The sequence below is a fragment of the Citrus clementina genome, unplaced genomic scaffold (genome assembly GCF_000493195.1).
Source record: "Citrus clementina cultivar Clemenules unplaced genomic scaffold, Citrus_clementina_v1.0 scaffold_8, whole genome shotgun sequence".
Lineage (NCBI taxonomy): Eukaryota > Viridiplantae > Streptophyta > Magnoliopsida > Sapindales > Rutaceae > Citrus > Citrus x clementina.
This window is the reverse complement of record NW_006262022.1, coordinates 24759216-24776201: the sequence shown is the minus strand read 5'-3', so window position 1 is coordinate 24776201 and position 16986 is coordinate 24759216. Positions and strand designations below refer to the sequence as shown.

Sequence of the window (16986 nt, the reverse complement as noted above, 5' to 3'; positions counted from 1 at the left end):
TGTAGGATAAGATCTAAAACTTAAATTTAAAATAAATGCGATCTCCACCAACTATTACAAATAATCAAAATACAGAAAAAAAAAAATTCATCCATTAAAACTATTTAATTACTGAAAGAATTTTACAGGACTGACCTATCCCACCTCGGGTAATACAAGTGAAACCTCTTCCAATCTAATAATACAAAAAATACAATAAGACACAATATTAAAATTAAACATAAACAACCAAGAAAATCACTTCTCTTAGAATAATCTTCAGAGGCTTCCAGATAAACTCTCATCCCAGGCCATCGAAATCTTAATGCACCAATTACTAGAGCCTCTAAACAATTCCAATACAGGCATATCATGCTGATACGAACACTAACACGAGCTCAATCAAGAAACTGAAACAATGCCATCGTCAGCACCAACCTCAAGAACAGAAGATATACAACATCCAACCACAAAAAGGAAAATTCAATGAAAATGAATAAAGAGAAAAAAAAAAAGAAAATCAAAGAAAATTACATTAAACAAAAAAACGAAAAAAGAAAATAATAAACACCGGCGGGAGAGTATGGGCTCAAAGCCCTTGTTAACTTTACGAAGATATTCTTCCAGTTGTACTTGGTCTGCAGCATGGTAAAAGCCCTCAAATTTCAAGGAAGGCAAACTTTAAAATTTTGACTTCTGTTTCAATATATTTGTCTTTGAATTTGTTTTCTTTTCACAGCGTCTCAATTATTTTAACAGTTCCTCTCTCATTCTTTAAAATAATGGATCCCATTACGTACCGTATATCCACACACAGCAACAGTTCATGTGGTGAGGCCCACAACTGTTGCTGTGTGTGGCGTACGTTACGTTAAACGTAACGTAGCACCAGCCTTAAAATAATATCAATTCATCCCTCCTGGACTAAAATCCTAACTATGCCACTGATGATCACAGTGAATGTTGAGGGGGTGGCTCCTCCATTGCTTATTTCAGAAATAAATCACATATTGTGTAGATCTTAAAAAAATAAATCAATGTCGATTGTTGACTTGCTTTTTACATAAAAACCAACTTCGGTGCCAGTATTATTATTTATTTTCCTTGGTATAATATCAATATGCAATGGTGACGTGTGTTATGAAAAATATAATGGTCAAACCGTCCGTCTAAAGGAGAAGAGAAGAAGTGCGGTTTGGGAATTGCAAGAGAGCAAGACTCTTACCATTTTCAGTTGTTGGGCCGAATTCTGTTAACCGAATAAACCCACCTATTTGACGGCCCAACTTACACCTATATATATATATATATTATTCTAGTGTAGGTAAAATTAAATTGTGATCGTCCCATTCCTTCTGAGAAGAATTTATTCTGTCTTGTGCACTGTGATAATGCCAGGGGATTAGAATAAAGTCAGCGGCCAAATGTCGGTGAGAAAACAGCAATGGGGTCCACTAATTACACCTTTGCATTTGGGCCGTGTTCGTCGCATATTCACATGCGTTCACTAATTAAACCTTTGCATGTTTGTCTCGACATAAAAACCAGACGCCTGTCGTTTGATAAATAAACCCTTCTTACATGGTTTCGAAAACAGACATTCATAGCATTTTTCATGGGCGAATTTTGTCTAATCTGAGTCAAGAAAACTGCATTTAAGTTCTATCATGTCTTTTAAAGATTAGTAATTGCACTGTAAGAATGCTTTATCGAAACAGATGAACAAAAACAAGTATGAATGACTATATTTTAAAACAATAGGGATCTATATGGGTAAATTTTGAAGTTTAGATGTTCAGACTTAGCTCATAAATATTTAATGACTATTTTATAGAGACTGAAATAACATGGTCTAACTAATTATTACGTCAAATCCTACCAAAAATTGGGTGTCATTTTGTAGATAATAATTATAATTCTTTTTTCAACAAAAAAAAAAAGAGCGAAGTGCCAATATAAGGTACAATGAAGCCCACTTTTTTTTTTATTTAATATTCAGTAAGATCTCTGATATTTGACCCCTTAAATTATTTTATTAACTCCCATTTTTAATTAATTTTTATATATTTCTAATATTACCCTTAATTAAAATAATAAAAATTTATTTTTAATTACTTTCTTTCCTATTATATTTTTAGTTACCTTTTTTTTTTCCTCTCTTCTTGCACTCGGGCATCACAATCACCACTGTCGTTATCTTCATATGCCAACTTCTTAAAATAATTTTAAGCACATAATGAACCAGTAATTCAACTCATGGATATTTTAAACAAATCAGATAATAGACATGAATAGTTTTTTTAATTGATTTTATGACAATCATAAATCTAATTTTTGTGAATTAGAAGTATCACAAATCTGTTCAAGTTAAATAGCCAAAATTGCATAAGATGATACTGTTTAAAGTTAAAATCGATTCAATACAATAGAAGATACAATATATGTAGCTAGTGAGTGTTTAAGAGCAAAGCAAACGCTGCGTATTCTTTCAAGTGCCTTGTAATTTCAATTTAATATAGTTAATTGCCCATATTATCAGTTTCATTGTTCTCACATCAGCTTAAACCGATCTCTAGGCATTTTCACTTTTTACATAGAAAGCTTATTCTCAAAGAAGTGCATATGTAGCATATTCTCAAAGAAGTCAATGCTAGGTTGAATGTGCATTCTATATTTAGTTGTTAGCACAATAGTACATGGTTAGTCAGAAACCCAAATTTCATTTTCTTTTATCTTTAGGTAGGCGAATGGAATAGTTATTAATGGTTTGTTCATCTAAAAATGATTTAATTGTTGCTATTTCACAAATCAACCCTAATGAGATAATAACAACTTTGATTTGCTTGGTGCACAGAGTCATTAGATGCGAATTTAAGGTTTAAAATTTTAATTAGAGGATCTTTACATCTTTTGTTAAGAAACTCAAAATAACTTGCTTGGAAATTTTTTTTTACTTGCTTATATTTTAAGACTTTATGTTATCCATCTAAGAACACATTTTTATTTTATGTGAGCCATCGTAGGAATCTTCTTAGCAGTCAGGCTATATCTATTGAAGAGGATGATGGTGTTTTGATTGTGATGCAAGAGCGAGTAGATAAGGTAGGAAAAAAAAAATATATATATATATATATATATATAGCTCGTTTCTTAATTTTTTCACAAGGGCAATTCTAGAAATATATGTGGTTATTAATTCAAAAGCGGGGGACGAGATGATGAGATAAATTGAGGGACACTTGTTTAGCAAAGGCCCCTCCAGCTTGGGCTTAGATTTCATGTTCTTCTTCATCATTGGCCTTTCATGACAAAGCCACCGAATCCGAGCGTTCTGACCCACATCTTCTAATCATATGCCTAACGGGTAAGTAGTGAATGTGAATGTTCAAAAGCATGCAGCAGATATGACACAGAAAAAGTAACAGCAACTTGGAAACAATGCACGCATAACAGCAGTATAGCTGCGGTTAATAGTTGTTAATTTGTCAGATGCAGAAACAATCTCCGGGTGTGGTGTTTTATCTTGACCCGACCTGACCAGTCTCGTGCACATGCATAGCATGTGTACTTTTCAAACATCTTGACTCATCATGTGATCCATTCCCGGCGTAAAAAATGCAGGACACCGAGACCAAGACTCAATTTCAACCAGAGACTTGATTCATCTTCGACATTTCTAACTTGGCGGGCAGCATTTAGTATTTCATTATAAGAAAGAGAAACCATCTAAACCTGAGTTTACTGTTTTCATCAGTAGGCCAAATTGAAAAGTGGAGAATATGTATTAATACTACTCAAAAGAATCCTCCAAATTGTAAATATAAATACAATTATCTTCCTGAATGTGGCCCCTTAGGAGCTGGAAAGTTGAAAAAAACATCGTATATACTACGATGGATAGTGAAAATGAAGGGAGTGGGATGTTTCATCGTTTCCCCCACTAATAGGATATAAGAACAAGGGGGTCCTCCTTTGGGGCCCTCAGGTGGCCACTGGCCACTATGTAAACATAACGAAAACTTAGTGCAATTCTTGTAGGCCTTAACTCATAAGGCCACACATAAACCCCATCTACCGTTGCTTTTTTACTTTTTCAGTTTTCCTAGGCCAATATTCCTAGCCTTTAACCAACACGAAATGCCTAGTTAATCATGACAATACACACACACACAAGCACACGAGGAAATCATGTTTTAATGTTCCCATCACTAACGAATTATATAAGGTTTACATATGAAGCCAAAGGCATGCCATGAAAACAAAATAACTAAATAACAAGAAGAAGGTTTTCTGCCTTTTTCTTCTTTGGCTGGTATGACAAGAAATTTATTGGAAAGTGTAAGAGAAATTAGATATAAAATTGATTTAAAAGGGGTAAACAAAAGAAGATGTACATCTTCATTTCTGCATTTGAAGCTTTCCAAATCGACATTTATGCGTGGTAACATCAACCTGATGACAAACCTATTTTACACAGACTTTGCAATCAATAGATTATGTTCATGGAATTTGAAGGGTCTCTACCTATTACTGCTGTTGCTGATGTTGTTGGTCCGCAACAATAGTGATATAATCTCAGAAAACTGGGGGCGCTTTGAAGGAGAATTGTTCCAGCACTTGATCATCAAAGACTTCAGGATTTGCGGGCAGTCCTTGGGGATCTCAGGTCTTAGACCACAAGCAGCTATTCCAACAGCTGCCTGCACTGGTGAACATGCAGCATAAGCTGCCTCACCTGTCACCGTCTCCCAAATCACCATCCCGAAACTGTAAACATTACTCATCCACGTCTCAGAAACACTCTCTGGGTCGCCTGCAATAATCTACTCTTCCCCAAAAGTGACCAAATAAACAGTTCAGTTTTTCAATTAAAAGTAGAGAAAATATGGAATATGTAAAGCAAGAGTCATAAAGTGCATATCTATACATAATAAAATATTTTTTCAGATCAAATTACTTCTAGGCTAAAATCAAATGGTTATAACTCCTTTAACATAAGCTACTTCAAAAAGTTGACAAAATTTGTTTTTCATACCTAAATCTGCTTTCAAACAAATCTAAAATATCCACACCAAGTAGGCAAAGAAATTCAGAAAAAGTAAGATTCATGCAGTAATCATGCTAAAAATTCTCCATTATGTGGGCTCCAGTAATTAATCCAATTTGTTAAAAGTGGCACTAATGTTGACACCAAGCACATTTATATAATGGAGCATATATAAGTGCTTACATAAAGGTAAACAAGTGTAAAGCAAGAACAATTATGATGACATGTTAAGCATGCTCAAGCAATGATTTTTCAAGGATAAAAAGTCTCTTTCGGTAAGAGTAGATTAAACTGTGATTTATACATTGAATCTAAATAATGTCCTGGAACAAGAAAACCCAATATAACCATCCACAAAAAAAATAATAGGTCTACAGTTTGATAATGTAAAAGGCTTCTTCAGGTGCTTTGCCATTAACGACTGAAGATTAGGGTATCTCTTAGATTTAGAATACACATATAATCATGACTGGATCAAGCAGTATAGACCCTAAAGTCTAAATTAAAATAATAGGCTGTATTTGGGGAATCCAGAAGGGATAAATGATATGGTTAAAATAATTTGTTCTAAATTCTTAGGCATGGAATGATAACATTGATAGGGTCAAGCAGTATAGACTCTACTCTAGATTGTTAGGCTCGTTGCTGACATAAAGAGATCATTATCAATTCGAATTGGATGATTGTGATCAATTAGTAAATGAGTTAAGCAAGCAACAGAAAACAAACCTCTGGAGCTAGCCATCGGTAACCATCAGTTTCATACTCCGTTGCCTCACCAACACTCTTGCAAGCAGTAACAATACCCATGTCCCCCAAGCAAACATTACCATGCCTATCCAATAGGATCCTTTGTGAGTTGAGGTCTCTGTATGCGACACCGTGATCATTCAGGAACTTGATCCCTTCAGCTACATCAATAGCAATCCTTATTATCTCCTTAGTCTGAAGCTTCCTGCTCTTTAGTATCAAGTCATTTACCGATCCACCCTCCATTAACTTTGTCACAACACACAGCCCGTGATTTTCATCAACACAGACACCATAAAATTGTAGAATATTCTTGTGCCCACAAGTCATCAACTCCAACAAATCTTTCCGAAGTTCAAACTCATATGCATTTCCCTTGTCACATCCTTTGAGCTTCTCAATCCCTACTCTTTTACCCTTGTAAACCCCTTTAAATGAATTAGGTCCGATTTGATCAATAAACTCAAGATTATCAGAGATCAAAAGCCATCTTCCAATCTCTTCCCCACCAGATTGGACCGTCTGCCATTCATCAACCGATACAACAAAAGAAGAACTGGGTAATGGCATCTGAAGCTGAATTTTCAAATTAGAATTCTCAACTCCATTCCGAAAACTCTCGTCACAAGCCTCCTCCTCTTCAATCTCCCCAAAACCTCTACCCTTAGTATTCTCCTCTTGGCACCCGCAGAGGCCGAATGGGAGTTTCACCGAGGTGGGTTTAGGCTTCTTTATAGCAGACTTCAGGGCATTCTCAATCTGGGATTTAAACGACTTCTCTTGTCCAGCTTGAACCGCAAGAATAACAACCCCGAGTGTAAACCCTTTCTTTTCAAAGATCTGTATCTTCTTGCAACAGATAGAAGCAGTATCTAATGCTCCAGACATAGCTGGCCAAGAAATCGACGAGTTACATGCAAATGTAAGCTTATATACAGACCCCTGCGCTTCATCATCAGATACTTCTTGAATCATTATTGCGGGCCGATCATCACCCGAGGCTTGCTCAATCAATTTTATATGTAAAAACACTTCTTTCATATCGAATCCCGCTTGCGCGTAACTGTTTAAAATATTCAAATGAAAATAAAAATAATTAACTTATCTTCGTTCGTTCACCTGCATTTTCTCAGCAACCAATCAGAACAAAAATGGAAAAAGAAAGAAAAAAGTGGTAAAAAGCTTGAAAACAACAAAACCTTAGTGGCAACGAATCATAATGCTTTCTCATATTGGACACGAGCCTCTCAGGCAACTGACTCCCGGGATACAACTGGGTCAGGTTCCGAACAACGCTACCCCACACGACCTTCCTACTGCTCTCGATCTTAGAGTTAGACGACGCCGTTTGCTGATCACGTGCTCCCACCCCCACTCCCCCGGTAGGCGCAGAGTCCAGATTCAATGTATTCTTCAGCGACGCAATAGCCTCCGACACATTCCGACTCAGCCGCTGAAACCGCTTCTGTACGACAGACGAGTACTCCTTCCCCGTCGCCGATGCCGACGACGTCTCCGCCGCAGCCGACACTGCCTCCGACCTGTCGTTCGTCCGCATCAACACTTGCTCCACCATGTCCTCGTCCGTGCTCGCTCTGCTCGACCAGCACTCCAATGCCGCAGCCATTTTGTTTCTTAACTTAATATTACAGTTACTGTGATTTGTAGCTTGGAAAGTGTTATTGGGCACGCAGAGCGAGTGAAGTGGTGAACTGCTCGGTTTGTGTCTGTGGGAAGATATTTGAGATTTTTATGTTGTTGTTGGTGGTCATGTTTTGGTTTCTGACAATGAGCGGGTAAGTGGGGATGACTGGGGCTGCGTTTGTTGTTGGCCTCTTGCAAAGGCAGAGTGACTGTAATAAAATAATTAAAAATAACAAGGGAGAGCGAGGGTGATGAATTGGCCACTAATGGTGATGCTCTTTTTCCAAAAAAAAATAATAATAATAAAAAGTAAATTACAATATGGCTCAAAAATAAAATGTTAGGCCAATTTACAAAATTAATTCATTTTACCTTTTTCTTATTTCGGTAATTTTATTAAAAATAAATAAATAAATGGATATACAATACATGGGAACAGATTTTTAAGTTAATATTCGAAAGATTTCTTTCTTCTCCCAAATGAATTTTACATACATCTAGTTTTTTAGTAAAATTCGTATCTTAATATATATTGTGAAAAAGAAAAAAAAAATTTGAAGAGTAATCAAACAAAAAAAGGGGAAAAAAATTTGAGTGTAGATAAACCGTTTTTTGGGCCACTTCCTCATGCTCTTTTGCACCTTGATGAAGTTGATGGTGTATGTTGTTGGAGTTTTTTTTATTATTTTTTTATTTTTAATGCGTTAGGTATTTTTACTTTAATCATCTTGATGATGTTATCGTATGTAATTTGTTGCTTATTTTATTAAGCAAACCCTTATCTCATTGACGTTGTGGTTATGACAGAAAGTTAGGATTCATGAATATTTGAATTAAGGACCGTACGCTATGGAGTCGCGACATGATTCACGTTAATCAACTTGTGGTAGGCATTTTAGTTTGTCCATAAAATTCAATTACACCTCACACACCCTCTTACATCATCGTCACCTTGATTTCTTATATAGATTATCTCTTTGATGATTAGTCCCCATCCCACCACTATAAACCTAATCTTTAAAAGGGTCTTGATTCTAGCTCTCTTACTTTATTACTGTAGAATGTGTTAGGGATTGTTTTTAAAGCATTGGTATTTATTATTAAATTATTGCCTAATTGCTTTGGATTTTTTTAATTAAGTTGATCAACTAACATATTAACGTCTCGTGTTTAATTTTTTTCTTTTTTTCGTGCCCACATCTTTAGTCAAATTCATTCATCATAACTCAAATATCCCCTTTTTTTTAGTAAATGGAACAATCTTTTAAAAAATATACATCCCTTTTTTTTTTTACAAAATGTTGATATTTTATCTATTTAATTATGTCATTTTTATTCTTAACCAGTTCATTTTGACATAGATTTTTTGTTACCTATTTGAATATAAAATCATTTTAACATAACACAGTCACACAGAGATGCATTTAATAATCATATTATTTTGAGAATGAATGATGTCATATATAGAAGAGACGCATATTTAACCATTTAAGTTATATATTATCAATGAATGAAGGGGCACATTGATTCTATGAATAATAGAAGTCATATTTATGTCATTTTCCCATCATTTTCTTAAAATAAATTAATGCATAAAATCATCATATGTTTCACATTAAATCTCTAATATATTGTTTTTTGCAAAAATAATCTATTACTCTTAACAAATTTGTAACATTCAAAGTAATTAAGTTTACTTTTACCGATGCATAATATAAGTAAATAAATGAATGTTTCATAATATTAAATAGACATATTTGCTTAACCCATGTACATGTTCGACTAGTGGAAGCAAATAATGTCTTGGGAATTGACATTGGTTACATGTCTTTAAGCAAGCGTATATTCTTCAATTTTCTTTCTACCATTTTTCTTTGTACATACAATTATTTTGGTTGAATAAAAATTTCTACCATCTCTCTCATTTTTCCACAAGTGTCATTTCCCGCGTAATATTATGCTCCAATGCTCAAATGAGAATGGTAGGGGTGGCAATTTGTGGGCTTGGGCCAGGCTTTTCGAAGCCCAGGCCCAAGCCCACTTTATTCAAACAAAACCTAGGCCCTTCACAAGTCCGTTCAAATTTGGATGGGCTTGGCTTGGGTTTTTTTTATTAATTATAAAATTTTTTTAATTAAAAAAAATATTCTCTAATACATAATAGAAGGGTAAAAGCTCGTTTAATCCCTATATTTTGAAGTTAGTGCCCGTTTAGTCCCTATATTTTTAAAAATACCTCAAACCATCCCTACCATTAAATTATTGACACTTTTACCATTATCTTTTGTTCCTTTTAACTTATTTTTATAATATTGCCCTATTATAATAATTTTTTAGACATTATTAAAAAGAAAAAAATAACCCTATTATAATAATTTTTTTAGACATTATTAAAAAGAAAAAAATAAATTACCAGTTTAACACCAAAAAATAAAATAAAATAAAATAAAATATATTAATTTTTGTGGAACACACTCTTGAGTTAAAATATTAATTTTTCTAAAAAAATTGATAATGTAATTTTTTACGATATTAATTTTTTAGACATACATGAGCTTTCACAAAAATTAATATATACCTTTTTTGTTTTTATTTTATTTTTGAGTTTAATTTGATAATTTAATTTTTTATTAATATCCACAAAAGAAACATTATTGTAAAAATGTAATATTGTAAAAGCAAGTTAAAAATAAAAAAAAATAATGGCATAAGTGTCAATATTTAGTAGCAGAGACGTTTTGAGGTGTTTTAAAAAATACAGGGACTAAATGGACACTAACCTCATAATATAGGGACTAAACAAGATTTTACCCCATAATAGAATAATAGTCAAATGGATAAAATATTAGTAATACAACCTAATAAATAACAAATACTAATATAAATAATTAAACTAAATTAATATTTTGATTTTTTCTTTTTTATTTCAATTAAATTTATTTTTTTATTTATAAATTAAAAAAGCTGGGTCAAGTCTGGCTTGCGGGCTGGGCTTTAAACCCACAAACCTAGATTTGGCTGGATTGGACTTGGCTGACCCATACTTTTTTACCACCCCTTAAAAACAGTAACTTTGATTTACCACCCCTTAAAAACGGTAACTTTGATGGAGAAAATAGATAAAAGTTCGTGTTTTATTTATACAAAAATTTTTTAATATTATTTTTATGAGAAAAATTGTGGTGCAACTGTGGTACCGTGCCACAATTGCATCCAACCATTGAATGTCAATAGACCCCACTCATTTAAGTGCATCTAATAATTAGATACAATTATGATATAATACTGCAGTTGTAACGTAGTCGGACCCTTCTTTCATATACACAAACCTAAAAACATATTTTTTTAATCCAACGCTTTGTGTGTGTGAGTGGTTCCGCAAATCCGCGGCGCTAATAGGGTGTGAAGCCATGATGAACAATGTGGGACCAACCGGGCCTGATGGGACAAAGAGAGTGGGGTCAAGATGGTCTCTGGTCTACCATGTGACCCACATTCGGAAAATCACGTTAAAAGGACGATGCGTGGGCCGTTGATCTAGGGAAAGAAAATTGATGGACGGTACGTACTTGAGGGGCAAAGTTCATATGTGTGGTTTGATTTTCCTTTCCGTCTAGTGGGCCCAACTGATCTAATCAGTACGTTTGGATTTGTGGAAAGTTGTGTGTTTGGGTGTCACTTTGATTCCCCTAACTATCGCGTACGGAATGGTTGGAATTGGATCTAACGATAATGGGATTAGTAAATTGTGATCTGGGCCCGTCTTGGCTTTTGGATGACTTGTTGAGCTTAAAGCCCACCAAGAGATTTTACACAGATTAACGTGAAAATACGAATGGACATTGGTTTAAGCAATAATAACAGTAACTCGTCGCTAAAACAAAATTCGACACAAGTGAGCGTAAGAAGAACAAATGAAGCGGAGGGCCGGAGCCGAGCTGCCGAGACAAATTGAAAGAAATTTGGGAAACGTCCGCAATTATGGAAATATTTCGGGGGGGAAATTGCTATTTTCGCAAAAGCAATAACCACGTCGTCTCTCCTTTCAGCTTTTGCCTTCACTGTGCGAATTAGGAAAGAGATCGCAAGCAATCCCGGTCTTTTGATCTCTGTAACTTCACAAACTTCTTATTCTTGAGTCTTGACATTCCTTAAGAAGCAAGCTGTAAGGCTCACGATCTCTGTATATCCAATATTAGAATTCAAAATGTATTAATCTAATGGTCACTAATTGAATTTCATTTTTTCATTAATTGCCTTCATTTTTGTAAATTTTAATAAAATTACAAAAAAAAAAGAGAAAAGTTTGCTGTATTGTAGCTCGTGACACTTCATGGCATCGACCAGCAAGGTTGATTCTTCAGTAGACGACGAAGCTGAAGAAGAGGAGGTGAATTACAAGTGCCTCGTTTTTTTTTTTTTTTGGGTTCCTATTCTCTTAGTTATGAATATTGTAAAGTATTTAGCACATTTATATATGGAATGATTTATTTTAATTTCTTGTTGCAGTTTGAACGGTTTGATGATTTTACTCTTGCTTCATCATGGGAAAGGTATATAGTAGCTTTGGTTAATTACTTCATTGATTAGTGTTTAATGAATCTGATATGGTTAACTTATATATTTTAAGGTTCATATCTGAAATCGAAGCAATTTGTCGGCAGTGGTTGGCTGATGGACCGAAGAATTTACTGGTATGCTTGCTTTTATGTCAAGGTTTTAACTTATAATTTACTTTGATGAGTGAATGTGTAATGCACTCTGGTATACTCTTTTGATACTTTTATTTAATCTATTTGTATATTTAGTTTAAAATTTAATATCAGGTTCCTATCTGCTTGTAGGAAAAGGGCGCCATTCAGTTGGATTCTTCGAAAAACTTATATAAGGCTAAATCTGAGTTGAAGTATTTTATGAAGAGCTATTGCATGGAGTACTACTTCGAAATAAAGAAGAGCGGTATCTAATCTTTTTTTTTTTTTTTTGTCCCCAAAGACTTCTGATGCATGTGAGAATATTCATTTTTGTTGACTCAGTTTGTGGTTGGTGCAGGCGAATTCACAGTTTGGGACTGCACGTTTCATGATTTGCAGCTGTGCTTTGGGGTTAAGGAGTTTTTGGTACCATTTCACTTAACATGTTGTACTCTCTAAATTGCACACTATCTTGCACATAATCTGTGTTATTGACCAGGTGATTGCTCCTCAAAGTGCCAGCGGTGTGGTTCTTGATGCCCCAGAGGCAAGCAAGCTTTTAAGTGCAGTTGCAATAGCTTTGTCAAATTGTTCCAGGTGTGCTTTGAGTTGAAATTAACTCTACTTAGCTTTCAGTGAAGCATGATAGTAGATTTGCCTCCACCCATATATTAGTGACGCACAGTAGGTTCGATGTTTGGTTTCTAAACCATGTTTGCTTGTCTCAGACTCTCAGCAACTATAAAAGTTAAACTTTATCGTTTGAGCCTCAACTGTTGTCTGTAAATGGTTTAGTATACTGGATGAGTTTTAGTATCTTCTACTTATATCTGAATTACTGGTCTTTTTGTTGTATGAGTGCCTAAATCAATTTGTTTTATTTTGTTAATTTGGTGTTGTAGTTTGTGGCCAGCATTTGTACCAGTGCATGATCCTTCCAGAAATGCATTTATTGGTATCCAAAATATGGGAACCATTTTTACGAGGAGATTTGAGGCAGATCGTATTTGCAGCCAAGTTCCAGTGAAACTCATGCATTTGGAAGGCCTGTATGAGTTGTTTGTTTCTAAGTTTGTGAGTTTTTGACCTAGTTCATATTTTCTAGTATAACTACCTTGCAAATCAATCTACTTGTATCATTTTGAAATGCTTCAGGGGAACTTATACTTTTATCGTATGCTTTTTGTTATTGATGAAATGTAATCGTGTCTCTTCCTTTTAAAATCTCTCTACTTTTTCATATAATGCTGAAGGCCTACTCCACGTTGGATTTCTCAATGCATGTCTTCAAAGTCCGTTTTACAATGAAGCTAACTTACAAAACCCTTCCCTATGATGATGATGATGATATGCGAGGAGAAGATGTGGAAAATACAGAACCTACAGACTTTCCTGGTGGTGAAAGTGGGACTAGAACACAGTGGGATGATGACTGCCCTTGGAGTGAGTGGTACTCTGCGGAAGACCTAGTAAAAGGTGACATTCACGTATTCATAGTCTTCTTTTCGGGATTGGATTGTAAATTTTTGGTGTTGGAGATGAAACACTTATCCCTGAGATAGCGCATATTTAAATAATACTCATTCTTGCCATGCTTTCTTGCCTTTTAATTTGTTTGCCCTGAACCCTATGCATAGCCTGGAGGGACGAGAAGTGGGTGTGAGCAGTTAGGTTCTTTGTGATTTACCCGTATACAAAATAATGTTAGTGTCAAGCTAAGAAAGCATTTTCTCTTGTCTTTAGCCTTTCCTCCATAAATTCGTTTTGTACTTGTATTTAATGAAGTATGCATCCAGGGTTCGGATTGGTAGTCATATGGTCAGAGAAGACGGTTGAAGGTTCATTTGAAATGGCTGAAATAGAAAATTCTTCACCCCATGAAGCTGAGAAGTGGATTTTGTTCCCGAATATGTACGATCTATCTTTCACTCAATTGTATATATGTACTGACACACATCCACAAACACTCACATATTACTATAGTATTGTATTTATAAATGTACATTCTTATGTATACTTGGCAGCTGTGGTCTTTGTTGTTGAAAGTAAGGAGACTCAGTTTCTTGTCCAGTAGATATGAATATGATGCCTTTCCGACTTTTTCATGATAATTATTTTTTTGGTTCTAGAAGTGACAGTTGGAAAGGAAATAGAATCGGATTTGCTTCCCAGTTGCTTCTTCTCATTGATGCATTAAAAATGTCTTTTGAGGCTCAGTTTATGGAGGATTTTGTGTCAGGTTTGAGCAACTTACTTGGAACTATCTTGTGATATGTAATCTATATGTTTGATTGTAATAACCAGTTGCAGCTTGTGGTAGAATTGGTTGGATATTCCACTTTATGTTGTTTAAAGTTTTCCCCAAACCTTCATGGTGGTTTTGTAACAGTTGAAAACCCTGGTTCGGATAATTTGAAGTCCTCAATGGTTATACCCTCTCCAACAATTATCGATCGTGTTCTTAAGGATCTTTTTCACGAGGGTACAGTTTACCTCCATCTTAATTGGCTTCTGTGCAACGCTATTGATAGTCATTGTTAATTATGGCTTCAGTTATGGCTGTGAAACTCTCTTCTATACTTTGTTACATCTGTTCGCTCTGAAAATGCACTCGCTATTTGTCTTGAAAATAGAAAATATTATCAAGCATTGATGTTCACTATCAAAATTTAGGTTACTCACCACTTTATCAAGTTCTTTATTCTTCATTCATCTTTCTTGTATGTCATCTTTCTTGTATTTATACATTTATGAAACAACGTGCTAGAGAGAGCTTGTACCTACAATTTATATTGTGAATGCACTTCTTAACAATTTGTAGATTTTCAGGAAAAGAACTCTTATCTTTGCTTCATAAACATTTGTATATCAGCAATCTCTAATTTTTTGAGAAAGTCATCTATCTTTTCATTTATTTGACTGTGTTAATGATCTATTCAGTTTTTGTTCTACATTTTTTGCAATAATCCCCCGCTTTTAGCTCGTTTGACATTTCAAATGCAGATTACGTAAAATAAAAAGCACTTCTTAACAATTTCTAGATTTTCAGGAAAGAACTCTTATCTTTGCTTCATAAACATTTGTACATCAGCAGTCTCTAATTTTTTGAGGAAGTCATCTACCTTTTAATATATTTGACTGTGTGTTGATCAACGTTTGGAAAGATCCTGGATTTGGATGTAAGAAAACACTTATCATTATTTTTTTTATAAGAGATTACGCTCACAGTTTTAAATGTTTGCATGCTACCTGTAGGAGTGCAACTCCCAGATTTTGCTAAGGAGGAGCATAGGAGCTCTCGATCCATTAAAGGCGCACGTCTTGAATCTCTTTTTGCACAGTTTTGTTTACATTCTTTGTGGTTTGGCAACTGCAACATACGTGGTATGTCTGACAAGGGGTACAACTTATTTGCAAAGTAACATTGTATAAACTTTCAAAAAAGAAAAAAACATCATTGTCAGTGGCATATTTTGCATTAGTTCTGAGAGATTTACCAAGTGTGATGTTATTTCATCTTTCTAACTAGATTTTTTAACATTTATGTGTATTTAGCTATTGCTGTGCTTTGGATAGAATTTGTTCGAGAAATTCGTTGGTATTGGGAAGAGTCACAGCCATTGCCCAAAATGCCGGTCAATGGTTTTATTGACCTATCAACTTGTTTGATTAACCAAAAACTACAAATGGTAAGCAACTGTACATATCTTCAAAAGGACATTGGGAAAGCTTGTTTCTACACTTATTTGATAGCTAAGCATCTGGAGTTACATGTTGGAAAGTTACATGTTTGCCTTCAACTTTTAGAGGGCTGGCCACAAAATGGTTTCTTCTTCAATAAGTTAATGGTTGTTCACTGACAAGGGTCACTTTCTCTTATGAGCTAAAATTAATGTGGGATAAAATATGTTATTCGGGGAGATAATTTGAAAATTAAAAGAATTGCTTAAATTACAAACTTTGAGTTGATGTGGCATCAAGCTACCAGGAGTTTTTTGGTTGGATTCAATAGGTTGAGTTTCCATGGTGGTTTTGTCTCTTTTTTTATTCTTGATATGGGAGAAATATTACATCTGGGCTAGGGTTGTAGATCTTAAGACCTGTGAACTGCCTTGTTATTTCTTTCTAAAGCATTTGTATGGCAAGGAAAAATCATTTCATTTTGCTGCATGATTCAGCTTGCCATATGCATCGAGAAGATGCGTGAACTAAATGAAGAGTTTCAAGATTGTATTGGAAGCAACGATCCTTCTCCTGCTAATATCAAGGTTGGAATGGTGCTTTAGTTTTATCTTCTTCTGTTAGTGCTTCTATTTGTTTTTGAATTTGAGAAACCAGCATGTACTTATGAAATGGCAGGAAGACGGTCAAGCTGTGGATGGGTCAAATAACTTGCGAATACCTGATGAAAACTTTGATCGGAATTGTGACAGGTGAACCAAACAAGTGAGAGCTCTTTGGTTTTCTTTTTTAAGCTGGAGTTACTCATTTACATTGCTCTTATAAAAAGGTTGATTAAAATTGCTCATGATTTTGGTTAAAATCATGTTTGAGGCTAGAACGTTTGACTTTTTACACGGGAGGATTCAGCTTCATCCATTTCTATGTGCCTAATATTGTTGTTCACGACACAGCCAATTGACAGCAGATGGCTTACGTGAATCTGGAAATGCCATACAGAGATATACTATGAAGCCTCAAGATGTGGCTTCCATTGACAAAAAGCCTTCAGATTTTGTCAGGAGAGGTTCAGCTGGCAAAGTGGGGTCTATGATGCTTTTGAAGTCATACCAGAGCATGCATGCCCCATTCACTCAGGTTCCACCAAATATGTTTGGACCATTTGACCTTCATACGACTTCTTAATTCTCC

At 34.8% G+C, this 16986-nt stretch overlaps 2 protein-coding genes across 2 annotated transcripts in view; one reads left to right on the top strand and one right to left on the bottom strand.

Annotated features, from left to right (window-relative positions):
* Positions 1-4354: 4354 nt before the first annotated feature.
* On the bottom strand, positions 4355-7681 carry LOC18035444. Its single transcript, XM_006425074.2, has 3 exons — positions 6976-7681; positions 5756-6839; positions 4355-4802 (listed from the first exon to the last, which is right to left on the bottom strand). Exons 1-3 carry the CDS (start codon positions 7401-7403, stop codon positions 4500-4502), a joined length of 1815 nt encoding a protein of 604 aa, XP_006425137.1. The 5' UTR covers positions 7404-7681; the 3' UTR covers positions 4355-4499.
* A 3588-nt stretch (positions 7682-11269) lies between these two features.
* The window catches only part of LOC18034495 (rab3 GTPase-activating protein catalytic subunit), a 9085-nt gene continuing 3368 nt past the window's right edge, over positions 11270-16986 (top strand). Inside the window, exons 1-17 of the mRNA XM_006425073.2 lie at positions 11270-11585; positions 11719-11810; positions 11930-11973; positions 12051-12114; positions 12265-12379; positions 12473-12540; positions 12614-12711; positions 13017-13188; positions 13368-13590; positions 13911-14025; positions 14244-14353; positions 14504-14596; positions 15370-15498; positions 15670-15803; positions 16293-16382; positions 16474-16547; positions 16749-16968. Coding sequence (XP_006425136.2) covers positions 11754-11810; positions 11930-11973; positions 12051-12114; positions 12265-12379; positions 12473-12540; positions 12614-12711; positions 13017-13188; positions 13368-13590; positions 13911-14025; positions 14244-14353; positions 14504-14596; positions 15370-15498; positions 15670-15803; positions 16293-16382; positions 16474-16547; positions 16749-16968 — 1806 coding nt within the window. The 5' untranslated portion in view covers positions 11270-11585; positions 11719-11753. The remainder of the gene's footprint in view (positions 11586-11718; positions 11811-11929; positions 11974-12050; positions 12115-12264; positions 12380-12472; positions 12541-12613; positions 12712-13016; positions 13189-13367; positions 13591-13910; positions 14026-14243; positions 14354-14503; positions 14597-15369; positions 15499-15669; positions 15804-16292; positions 16383-16473; positions 16548-16748; positions 16969-16986) is intronic.

Excerpts from the sequence above, each read along its gene's own strand:
- LOC18035444 (XM_006425074.2), bottom strand. The coding sequence starts at position 7,403 with ATGGCTGCGGCATTGGAGTGCTGGTCGAGCAGAGCGAGCACGGACGAG. Across the intron at positions 6,840-6,975 it reads TATGATTCGTTGCCACTAAG|TTACGCGCAAGCGGGATTCG; the intron begins GTTTTGTTGTTT and ends TATTTTAAACAG. Across the intron at positions 4,803-5,755 it reads ACCGATGGCTAGCTCCAGAG|ATTATTGCAGGCGACCCAGA; the intron begins GTTTGTTTTCTG and ends GGGGAAGAGTAG.